The sequence below is a fragment of the Cnephaeus nilssonii genome (genome assembly GCF_951640355.1).
Source record: "Cnephaeus nilssonii genome assembly, chromosome: 19".
Taxonomy (NCBI): Eukaryota; Metazoa; Chordata; class Mammalia; order Chiroptera; family Vespertilionidae; genus Cnephaeus; species Cnephaeus nilssonii.
The window spans coordinates 2,493,053-2,505,186 of NC_137090.1; the positions used below are offsets into that span (position 1 = coordinate 2,493,053).

General features: G+C 67.0%; 1 protein-coding gene across 1 annotated transcript in view; it reads right to left on the reverse strand.

Annotated features, from left to right (window-relative positions):
• Nucleotides 1-11,589, reverse strand: part of SEPTIN9 (septin 9) — a 118,983-nt gene extending 107,394 nt beyond the window's left edge. Inside the window, exons 1-2 of the mRNA XM_079796812.1 lie at nt 11,488-11,589; nt 454-510 (exon numbers count right to left, since the gene is read on the reverse strand). Coding sequence (XP_079652938.1) covers nt 454-510; nt 11,488-11,503 — 73 coding nt within the window. The 5' untranslated portion in view covers nt 11,504-11,589. The remainder of the gene's footprint in view (nt 1-453; nt 511-11,487) is intronic.
• Nucleotides 11,590-12,134: the final 545 nt, after the last annotated feature.

The window sequence follows — 12,134 nt, forward strand, 5'->3', positions numbered from 1 at the left end:
GCCCGCGGCCGGGGCCGGGGGTGGGAGTGCGCTCGGGGCACGCGGCCTCGGCCAGAACGGCCGCTCCGTGAGGGCACGGCCCCGCCGGCCACGGCGCACCTCGCCCCCGCTGGCCCCGCCTGGGGCCGGCACCCAGGGGTCCTCACACGTTTCTGCTGTCCTCCAGGAGCTCGCTGGCTCCCGGGGGGGCAGTCCCGTCCCCTCTGGCCCCGCGACCGTGCGGAGGGGCCGCCAAACCCGCGCAGGCCGGGCCGGGCCGCCGGGGCGGAGCAGCAGGACGAGGTGGCTCGAGTGACGGTCACACCGGGGTCGGGTCAGGGAGGCCGGGAGGCCCGGGGGGAGGTTGGGAGGCAGCGCCCCTCGCCCTGCCCTGCCCGGCGGGCCCCGAGGTCGGCGGAGCCCGTGGAGCCCGTGAGGGGTAACTGCTGTCCCAGAGGCGGGGCGGCCACTTACCTGGGCCCGCCGGGTCACCAAACTTCCGGAGACGGCCGCTGGGGGTCCGCGTGACTCCTAGAGACAAAGGCAGAGGGCAGAGGTCACGCGAGGCCCCGGGAGGGGGCTAACACGGCACCTCCTCTCTCTGGCCCTGCGGGGGCTCCGGAACCAGAAAGCGGTCCCTTGCCAGGCCACAGGCCCTGGTCCTCCCAGGCGACCCCGGACCCAGCAGCCACCGGTAGCGACAGCCACCACCTCCCAAAACACGTGGCACCGAGCAGGCGCGGGGCATGCTCCCGCTAATGAAGGGGGAAGCGGTGTGGCCGAGGCGCCCGCACCCTAGCACGCTGCCACTGCCCAGAGACCCCGGCCACGAGTCACAGACTCTCCCCGGACCTGGCTGTGCAGCCTGCCGCCCAGGCCCAGGGGCGGGACAGCTGCAAACGCCTCTCAGACCCCTCAGGCTCAGTAGGTCCAGCCGAGAACTTATTTTTATACGGTTTTAAAATAAAACATCCGGAAAGAGAGGAGACGGTGTGAGATTCAGCTGCTGGCATCATCCCAGACCCCTCAGGCACAGCCCCCCCAGGCACAGCCCCCCCAGGCACAGCCCCCCAGGCACAGCCCCCCAGGCTCAGCAGACAGGCGCTGGCCCGCGCGTCCTGGCTCTCCCCTGGGTGTGTAATTCGGGGAGCCGGGCGAGGAGAGGGAAGACAGAGTGCGGCCTTTTCTTTTCCCCTCTCAACCACGTTGTTCCGATGGAAGCTGACAAATCCCGAGGCTGAGATGGCTAAACGGGCTGGAGCTCGTGTGCTGTGATCAGGGTGTGGCCAGGCACTGCGCCTGTGCCCATGGGTCAGAGCCACTGCCAGCACCGCACTGCCCACCCGCTCGGGGCTCACACAGCCCAGACACCTTACCCTGAGGAGAGGACGGAGCCGGAGTGAGCCCGTCCCAGGGGAGATCTCACTCACACACACACACACACACACACACACACCATGGCTCCGCACCAACGACGACTGGGGCTGGCCAGTCCTCCGCTGGTCAGAGTCCCCTTTGTCTCCAGGGAGCTTTGAGGGAGAGGCCCCCGAAACTCCCACACAAACACCCATTTGACCAGAGCTTATCCACAGAAAACCAGTTCCGTTTTTCCTAAAACCCGTGTGAGTCCCTCAGGACCCGCTTCTCTCCGCCGGCCTTCCCCTTTGAGCCCAGGATGGGCCCCCAGGAGCTGTGAAGGGCTGAACCAAAGTCAAGGGCTGGGGGTGGGGAGTGAGGAGTGAATTCCAGGCTTATCTTCAGAGGAGCCGATAGGGAGATAAGCCTCCTTCTGTTCTCTCTCTGCCCTTGGCCTTTGCTCCCTGCGGGGTGCGCACTGGGGGCCTGCGGGGTGTGCACTGGGGGCCTGCGGGGTGTGCACTGGGGATCTGCGGGGTGTGCACTGGGGACCTGCGGGGTGTGTACTGGGGGCCTGCGGGGTGTGCACTGGGGGCCCGTGGGGTGTGCACTGGGAATCTGCGGGGTGTGAGGTGTGCACTGGGGACCTGCGGGGTGTGCACTGGGGACCTGCGGGGTGTGCACTGGGGGCCTGCGGGGTGTGCACTGGGGACCTGCGGGGTGTGCACTGGGGGCCTGCGGGGTGTGCACTGGGGATCTGCGGGGTGTGCACTGGGGGCCTGAGGGGTGTGCACTGGGGGCCTGAGGGGTGTGCACTGGGGGCCTGCGGGGTGTGCACTGGGGATCTGCGGGGTGTGCACTGGGGACCTGCAGGGTGTGCACTGGGGGCCTGAGGGGTGTGCACTAGGGACCTGCGGGGTGTGCACTGGGGACCTGCGGGGTGTGCACTGGGGGCCTGAGGGGTGTGCACTGGGGGCCTGAGGGGTGTGCACTGGGGACCTGCGGGGTGTGCACTGGGGGCCTGTGGGGTGTGCACTGGGGGCCTGTGGGGTGTGCACTGGGGGCCTGCGGGGTGTGCACTGGGGAGGCGGACAGATCCTCCTGTGATGCCCCAAGTCTGCCCCAGTGCAGGGCACCCTTTCCCCACCCAAGGCCGGCAGCTGGGCTGGGGACTATTCATCCAAAAGGAACCTTTGGCCGTGGGAACGAGCTCCTGCAAAGGGCCGGACGCTGCAGCAAGGTCTGTTCCCGGAAAGCCTGGGCCTTGGAGCCGGGGTTCCAGCCCCTCCTCCGACACCCGACCTGCCACTCCCTCTGCCGAGGGCCGGGGCTGCATCCGGCCCGCCAGCCCGTGTGAGGAGCAGGTGCCCCGATTCAAAATGCCACCCAAAGCGGGCCGCTGGCTGGGGCAGCACCCTTGGCCTCTGTTTGGGTTTAGGTTGGGGTTGTGGCCGGGGTCAGGGTCGGGGTTGGGGTCAGGGTCAGGGTCGGGGGCCAGCTGCAGGGCCGGGAGCCGGAGGAGGCTGGGGCAGCGCCAGGTCCTGGGCCAGAGCCGTGTGTGGAGTGATGATCGGGAGGCAAATCCGCCTCCAGCGCTTCTGGGTCTTGGGGCGAGCTCTAGGCCTTTCGGAGCCTCCGTTTCCTCATCGACAAAACGCAGGCTCACGAAAACACTGACTGAGCATCGAGCTCCGTGCCAGGAGCTGGGACACAGGGGCCGCCGACGGGACCTGGGGGCGCTCACAGCCCTGCAAGGAGCCCACCCACAGGGGGGAGGTGCCAGGGCTCCTGCAGGTGGAGAGCTCCCCCCCCCCCCCGCCCCAAGCTGGCCAAGTCCATCACGTGACACCCGTGCTGAGCAAGCACCGACAGAGCCCCCCCCTCATCCCCAGGTGGGCACCTGGACGCTGGGTCCCCCGTGTAAAATACGAGACAGTTAAACCTGCATTTCACGTAAACAAGGGGCACGTTTAAGCTGAGCACATCCCTCCATCTGCGCCCTCCCGGCTCTCCTATGATGGGCAGGAGAGCTGGCCTCTGCAGTCCCAGGTCTGCCGGCTTAGGGCCGGGTTCCACCACGGGAGGCTTCGCAGGGGCCGCAGGGGAAAGCAGGGGGAGCCAGGCTCGGCCTTCCCCCTCTCTGCCTGGAGAGTTTCCCCGGCAGCAGGTCTGTCCTTGCTGAGACTGCGGCCCCTGCCCGGCAGGCCGGTCCCATCAGGTGACTCTGGTCCTGGACTCTGGGAACCAGACTTCCTCCGGGGTCTGGGCTCCGCCCGCCAGCCAGGGAGAGGGACCAGACCTCAGGCCAGGGGGCTGGCCTTCCCGATGCCAAGGACAGCTGGGACGTCTCCATGGCGATAAGCAGGTGGATAATCAGGGCAAGTGGCATTTTCTTTTCTTTTTATATTTTTATTGAGTTCAGAGAGGAAGGGAGAGGGATCGAGAGATAGAAACATCAATGATGAGAGAGAATCATCGATCGGCTGCCTCCTGTACGCCCCCTACTGGGGATCGAGCCTGCAACCCAGGCATGTGCCCTTGACCGGAATCGAACCTGGGACCTTTCAGTCCGCAGGCCGACGCTCTATCCACTGAGCCAAACCGGCCAGGGAGCAAGTGGCATTTTCTGTTCAATAAACCTCCTCACAAGACGCTGCAGTAGAACTCGTGTCTGGTTCGGGGCAATCCCAGGAATGCTGGGAAAGGGAGCATCACGGGCCATGTTTTACAAATGAATGACCTGGAGGAACCCCCGGGGCCACGCAGCCCCCAGTCCCACAGCTGAGAGCGCGGCTACTGTACCGCCAGCCGCCCAGCAGCCCCGACTCGGGGTCACGGGCCACGGCAGCAGGCAGAGGGCCAAGGTCAGCTGGTAAGAGGACGGTTAAGTCAATTCAGGGACAGCCACTCTGAAGAGCCATGCAAGTTATAACCCCGGAATCCACGCGGGAGACGGGTTTCAAGTGAAAAGAGCGGGGTTAAAAATGGTTTCTATGCGTCTGCCTGCACCGAAGGCTCTCAGGTTCCATTCCCGTCAAGGGCATGTGCCAGGGTTGCAGGTTTGACCCCCAGCACCGGTTGGGGTGCATGTGGGAGGCAACCAATCGGTGTGTCTCTCACATCGATGTTTCTCTCTCTCCTTCCCTCCCTTCCATTCTCTAAAAATCAGTGGGGCCCGGCCGGTGTGACTCAGTGGTTGAACATCAACCCATGAAGTCACAGTTCGATTCCTGGTCAAGGGCACATGCCAAGGTTGCAGGCTTGATCCCCAGTAGGGGGGAAGCCGATCAATGATTCTCTCTCATCACTGATGTTCCTATCTCTCTCTCTCCCTCTCCTTTTCTTTCTGAAATCAATAAAAAAATATATTTTAAAAAATCAATAGGGGAGCCCTAGCCGGTTTTGCTCAGCGAATAGAGTGTCGGCCTGCAGACTGAAGGATCCCAGGTTCGATTCTGGTCGAGGGCACACGCCCGGGTTGCTGGCTCGATCCCCAGTGGGGGCGCGCAGGAGGCAGCCAATCAGTGATTCACCCTCATCATTGATGTTTCTAACTCTTTCTCCCTCTTTCTGAAATCAATAAAAAATATATATATATTTAAAAAAACCAATAGGGGAAAACAATATCCTCCGGGGAGGATTAACAGAAAATAAAAAGGTTGCTATGGGGACTGCAGCTCGGAAAACACGCATGGACCGCAGATAATCAGATAATCCACGGAAGGTGCGTGTGGAGACACGTCCCGAGGCAGCGCCCGCAGCACGGCAGTAAGCGACCGGCGTGGAGAGCGCCGCCTGTTCATTTCCTGTCCACGTTGTTGGGCCATAAGTCACGGACGACACGAACAACAAAAACTAAAAGCCAGAGGGGAGGGACAGATGCGCAGGGGTTACCACGCTTCCCCTTAGAGAGAACAAGGTGAAGCAGCGGTCTGGCCGCTTGAGCGTCAGCCCCCAGCTCCCGGGAAGGCGCTGGTCCCGCTGACTCACTCCCAGGCGGAGCTGGCCACGCCCGGGCCCCCAGCGCCGGAGGCAGCAGCGCGATGGTGATGCCGGCGCCGACAAGAAAGCCACCCCCCCCACCTTCGCCCCAGATGCCGCCGCGGCGTGCCCTCGCCGGGTCTGTCAGGCCTAGTGTGCCCACGGCGTCCACACTGGCCACCTCTGCACACACCCCGACCCCTAACCCTTGACACACGCTTGACCCTGTGGCTGCAGTTTTGCACACCCCCCCCCCCCCAGTCCCTCCAGGTTGGCCGGCCCCGCCCTCCACAGGTCAGAAGATAACAGGGCTTGGATTTAACCCACTTCCAGGCGGCTCTCGGGTTTCGGCCAGGCCTCCTCCCGCGGGGATCTGGTGGGAACAGGAGGCCCGGCTGGCGGGGATGCGGGTCAGATCCTCTGAAGGCCCAGCCGGAGGCGTCCTGCCCGCTCCGCTGCCCGCCCTTCCCGGAAACCGCTCCCTGGGCGCCTCCGACAGCACAGTCACCGCGGCCCGCATCCCACTCGCTGCCCCGACACGCCTGGCCTGGCCGGGACGAGGCGCCCAGGCACGGCTGCTATGGTGGCCCCCCATTTCCCGGGTGCAGCCTTGGGGGGCAGAGGGCCCCAGCCACAGCCTAGGCCTCATGCACATCCCTGGACTGCAGGGGGTGGGGGGTAAGGCCTCTCCAGGGTCCAGAGAGAGGGCAATGCCACCCTCCCCCACCACCCATCGGGAAAGAAGGCTCCTGCCTGCCCCCCCTCCGCCACCCCGGCCAGGAGGGCGGGGACGATATTCTCCCGAGGTTGGGGGGTGAGACTGAGGCCTCTCCAGCCCTCCTCGCCCCCCCCCCCCCCGCCCTCGCCCCAGAGCTGCAGGGCCCTGGGAAGCTGGGCCCACGTGGCACCGGAGTGGCCGCTCGGGGCTCCTCTCCCCGACACACAGCGGCCGGAGGCCCTCACCAGCCTCCTCCTCGGAGGCCCAGGGCCTGGCATTCCCGCCGGAGGGCGGCAGCCGGGCCGGGGATCATCTTACGCGGCGGCCGCTGCCGTCTCATCCTGCAGGCTCGCGGCCACCCGCAGCCCCGCTCGCTCGCTGGGAGAACCAGGTCAGGTTCACCCGAACAAAGCTCTGTTGTTCGCAGCTTCCGAGAGGCCACGGAGAGCAAAGCTCCCGGGAGCCGCCCCGCACGGCATCGCCATGGGCATCGGCTCGTGCCCCTCACCGGGACGGAAAGAGCCGGGGCCCCGGACGGAGATAAGGCAGGGAAACGGGGCTGGGCGCGGGCCTCGCTCAGCCGGGGACCCGCCAGGCCGCCTCTGCAATGACGACCGAGTGGACTCCGGCCGGGGAGGGCACCCCAGCTCCGCGGGGCTGCAGTGAAGTCTGCGGCCCCCCGCCCCGGGCAGACACCCCCCAGTCTCGCTTCTGGACCAGCTGACCTCGGCAGCTGCCCCGGGGACGCTGGCCTCTGCAGGAGACCATCCTGGCCTGGTGGGGGCTGTGACCCATGGGCTCCATGGTGGTCCCGGGGGCCTCCCCTCACCACTTGTGCCCTCAGATGCCCCTAAACCCCCTGGCAGCGCTCAGCCCGGGTGCTCCCAGGCCGCTGCCCCAACGAGCAGAGGCACAGGAGCCCAGCCTGTCAGCGCCCACAGGCTCACCCCCCTCCGCCGGGCTCTCTGCAGCCCTCCCCTCCCCCACGGCCACCAGCACCCGCTCTGGCTCCTGGCTCCCCGGCTGGGCCCTGAGCCTCCCTCCCGTGTGCTGAACCCTCCGTATCGAGTCCATCTTAAGCAAACCTCTGGGGCGAGGGCGGGGGGGGGGGGGCGAGGAGGGCTGGAGAGGCCTCAGTCTCACCCCCCAACCTCGGGAGAATATCGTCCCCGCCCTCCTGGCCGGGGTTGCGGAGGGGGGGCAGGTAGGAGCCCACGCCAGGCTGCCCATGGACAAACAGCGCCGGGCCCAGCCACCGCGCCGGGGAGGCCGGGAGGCCGGGAGGAGGGCGCCCAGGGGACCGTGGGTGGAGAAGGGAGGGCTCCCTGCTGCTGTTGGGGTCCCCGGGGCCCCGAGTGAGGTGTCCTCTGCTGACACCCACCCGCACGTGGTCGTCCCACTTCCACCTGGGCTCCCCCCTGCACCTGGCCCGGCCTGAACCCACGCGGCGGGCTGGCTCACACTCAGGTGGTGGTCAGGTGCTGGCTCTCGGCTCGGAAACCCCCGGCAGGTGGCTGTGGTCTGGGGAGCCTCCCTGCTCTGACCCGGCGGGGGGGAGGCTGGCCCAGGAAGCAGCTCAGCCAGCTCTCCAGGATCGGGGGCCTGGGGCCCACAAGGTCCATGACCCGGGCATGAGTCCGAGGGGCATGAGAGCACAAGAGGCAGCAGAAGGGACGCGGGCGGGTGGGGCAGAGGGCAAAGAAGAGGAAGAAACCCTGCCTTCGCTCCCCGGGGGCAGCTCCCTGGGAAGTCCCTCTTCCTTCCCCTCAGTCAGCTCCTGAAGCGCCGTGGGGGAGGAGGGACACCTTCCCGGGTGCAGCCTCCAGCCCTGCCCTGGGCCCGGGGGCGGGGGGGGGGGGGGGCTGTCACCACAGCACAGAGCTTTGTAACCTTAGGCAGCCAGGAACCTCCTGAGAGCCACGAGCAATCTCAGAACAGCCCGGCCGGCGTGGCTCAGTGGTTGAGCGTCGACCTATGAACCAGGAGGTCACGGTTTGATTCCCCGTCAGGGCACAGGCCCGGGTTGTGGGCTCCATCCCCAGTGTGGGGGCGTGCAGGGGGCAGCCGATCCATGATTCTCTCTCTCTCCCTCTCCCTTCCTCTCTGAAATCAATAACATATATGCACACGCGGGCCAATCCCGTGTCCCCATTTCTGTGGCTCAGGCCTCGGGTCAGTGGCCCCCATGCCACTGAGGATCCCCGGGGGAGTCAGGGCCCAGCACGTGCAGCGACACGCCACAGACTCAGGACACCCGGCAACCGGAGGGGTTCAGCCTGCAGCCCGCTCCCACAGCGAAGGGCCGGGCGAGAAGCCGGGGCTCCACTCCTGGCCCCCAAACCAGCACGGGTGGGGGAGCGGGGAGGGTGCCAGCAGCCCCGGCACCCTGGCCAAGGCGGCGACACAGGCCTCCGCTCCTTCCTGCTGAGAATGAAGGCGAAGAGGCCTTTCTCAGCCTTGGTGTATGAACTCATTTAATCTTCGCAACAAATTAGCCACAAGTGAGCCTCGCGGTAAGTGCCTTGCCCACAGCCAGGAGGCGCGCCCCGGGGATCCAGTCCCAGGAGCCCACGCCGAGGGCCGCACTGTTGCCGGCCATTGTCCGCTGGGCCCCTGGGAAGACAGCTAAGGCGCGTCCAGGAAGCCTGGGCCCATTGGCGCTCCGGGAGAGCCTCCCGAGCACCAGCTGCGGTCCGACAGCCCCACCTGGGCCTCCGGGGGTTGTGTTTTGCTTTCTGGTAGTTCCTCACCCAAGGACATCCTTCCATTGGTTTTCAGAGAGAGTGGAAGGGAGAGGGAGAGGCCGAGAGCAACATCCATGTGAGAGAGACGCATCGTTTGGTTGGCTCCAGCACGCGCCCCCACCAGCACCGGGGAACCTGCAGCCGAGGTCCATGCCCTTGACCGGAACTGAACCCGGGACCCTTCAGTCCGAGGGCCAACGCTCTACCCACTGAGCCACACCGGCCAGGGCAGGGCCTTCACTTTGTGGCCCCTGAAAAGACCCTTTTTATCCTCCACCCACTCGACATGCCCCACGCCTCACGGCCCGGTTCCATCTCGCCTGCCTCCAAGCCTCCCATCAGGCCCCGGCTCCTCCTTCTAGGGCATTCTATAGCACCAGGCCCCGCGCTCAGGGGGCAGGGGTGCGAGGGCCGGGCCGCCCCCGTGTCCGGCCTCTGCAGTGAGGGTGCAAGTTCCCAGCAGGCGAGGGCCACAGCCAGCCCTGAGGGCACCTGCCCAACACGGGATCCCCCCCCAAAAAAAACACGTATTTTTAAAACTTCCCTCTTTTCAGAGACTCATGCGTGCTGAGCCCGGCCCCATGAGGACATGGTAATTAAGACATTTAGTCTCGAGCCCGTAACAGGCCCCGCCCGGTCCAGGTGCAAGCAAAGGCCCTTGGATTCCCGACGCGGCATTTGAACGCCGCTCGCTGCCTTCCTTTCTTCCCCGGGACGCTCTGTGGGGGTCGGTCTGGCTGCCGTCTACAAGGTGCCCTGCATCGGACGGGCCACCAAGGGAACTGGAGAAGCTCAGACTGAGGCCGCGAGGCCGCCCGCCCACCGGCCGCCCGCACCCGCCTGCCCTGCACCCTTGGCCCCCGGCCAGGAGGGGCCCCGACTGGACGCGCTCCAAGCCCTCCCGTCTCACCCTCCGGGCCCCGCCCTGTCGGTAAACACGGGAGCTGGGAGGCTGCCGTTCAAGAGCGGGTCCCTCCTCACCCCATAAACTCCACTTCCACCCGCTGTGGAAGCCTCGTTTCTTTCTCACCTGGGGGAGGGGCAGGCTGCAGGAGAGGAACATCAAGCCCGCTTGGCAGGCCCTCTGGCGTCTCAAACGTCCCCCCAGGAAAAGGCCAAGGACCTAGGACCTGGGGGGGGGGGGTGATGGCCCCCACTGTCCAGCAGGAGGTGAGGCGCAGGGAGCCATGGGCAGGAGGGGCCGCCCTGGCAGCGATGCCCACAACCATCTCACGTGTCCAGAGCACGCCGGGAGGAGAGGCCATGCGCCAAACCCCAGCACCTGCCACCTGGAAGCCCCCCCCTCCTCACACCAGCGCGCCCCGCGCCCGGGACGGAGCTGTGTTCGGGGCCGTCTGAGGGCCATGCTGTTTGCGATGCGGGGCGAAGGTTGAAATGCGAAGCCACTGACCCAGGGGTATTTTAGGGGGCGCTCTGAGGAACCCCCTCAGAGACCAGTTACGCCCAGGCTCCTGTCCTCTTGTCAATAAAAGTTAATTCATGGCCCCGGCAGGAAACGGCGGCCCACGTAGCTTGAGGGAGGAGCGTGGCGTCTGCAGGGTGAGCGGGGGGGGGGGGGGGGGGGGGGGGGGGGGGGGATGTGTTTATTATTTGACGGCCGAGTGGACATAGGATCCCGCCTGGCTCCTCAGAGGAAAACCACACAGAAAAGACGAAGAAAGAGCCCTGGCGGGTTTGGCTCAGTGGTTAGAGCATCAGCCCTCGGACCGAAGCGTCTCGGGTCCGACTCCCGGTCAAGGGCAGTACCTGCGTGGCAGGCACCTCAGTCGCAGGCTTCCCAGCCCCAGTAGGGGCCCGGCCACCAACCAGGTGTCTCTCTGACGTCAGTGTTTCCGTCTCTCTCCCCCCTCCCTCCGGCCCCCGTACCTAGAAATCAATGCGGGAGACACCCTCAGGTGAGGGTCAGGACCCCTGAGGCACCTGCACCTGCCCGGGAGGCGGGGGCCTGTCTGCCGGCGGAAGGAGCTCCAGAGAACCCAGGGGAAGGTCCTGGCGGGTTATGAGGGCCCTCAGGCCTCCTCACCCGCGACCCAAAAGAGAAACCGAGTTGCCAAACTCGGGTGCTGTGGGGCATGGTCCCATTTGGGGAGAAGAATTGACCCGAAGAAAGGAGGCAGCGCCCAGCCCTCCGGAGGAGGCGGACCCCAGAAAATCCTCCACTCAGCCGCCCCCCTACACACACACACACACCACACACATACACATATACACATACATACACACACATACATACACCGCGCGCGCGCATGCACATATATACACACATACACGCATATATACACACATACACACACGCACACACACGCACACGGTGCAGGGGCGGCCAGCCCAGCGGCCCCACAGCGGGCAGGGGCTGACTGACAGCGGCGGGGGACCCAAGGCCAAGGCCAGAGGGTTCGGCGCCCGGTCTCCCCCCCTCCCCCCCCAACCCCCCCCCCGCACTGGGGCGAACGGAAGCGCTGGCCCCGCCGAGGGCGGCAATGCCGGGGGGGGGAGGGGCGGGGGGGACCCCATCCCGACGGGGGAGGCTGCGTCACCGGCCCGCGCGCCCAAGGCTGCCCCGGGCGGGGAGTTCCGGACTCGCTGGGCGCCCGGACCCCTCGCCTCCCGGACCGAGCGCCCGGCCAGGTGAGCTGGGCTGTCCCGGCCGCCCCTCCCGCCCCGCCGCCCGCCCGGCGCGGCGCCCACCTGAGAACTTCTTCATGGCGCCTCCGCTCCCGCCGGTGTGCGCCGCCAGGCCCGGGCCGGGCTCCCTGCGCGCCGATCCCCAGCGGCCGCGGGCCGGACGGGGAGGAGGGGGCGGCCCCGACCCCGCCCCGACCCCGCCCCTTCCCGGCCCGGCCCGCCCCGCCCCGCCCCGCCCCGCTGCACCTGGCGGACCCGCGGGCCCGACGTGCGGGAGGTGCGCCCCCGGCTGCCTGCGCTGCGCTCGCCCCGCGCCCTGCGCGTCCCCGACGTCGGTTGTCCGGACGTGGGGGCGGCGGGGCCACCTCCATCCCCCGGCGCCAGGGGTTGGTTCCGGGGCGTCGCTGCCACTTTCCCTTTCGGAGTCCGGGGCCCGCCAGGTGGCCACGAGCGCTAGGAGCCGCCGCGCGGTGGCGGGGCACAGCCCGGGGCGGGGAGGGGGCGGACCCGGACGCGGCCGGAGAGGGACCTGCCTTCCCCGCTACCTCCTCCCGGCGACCCGAAGGGCAGGCGGCATCGACTCCTCGATGAGCCGGGGCCTCGGGGCCTCCCCTGTAAAATGGGTGCGTGGGGCCGGGTGGTCATTTCTGTTCCGTCTGGGAAGCGCGGAGCGTCCGCTCTGCGCCGGGTACTGTGTGCGACCTAGGCGC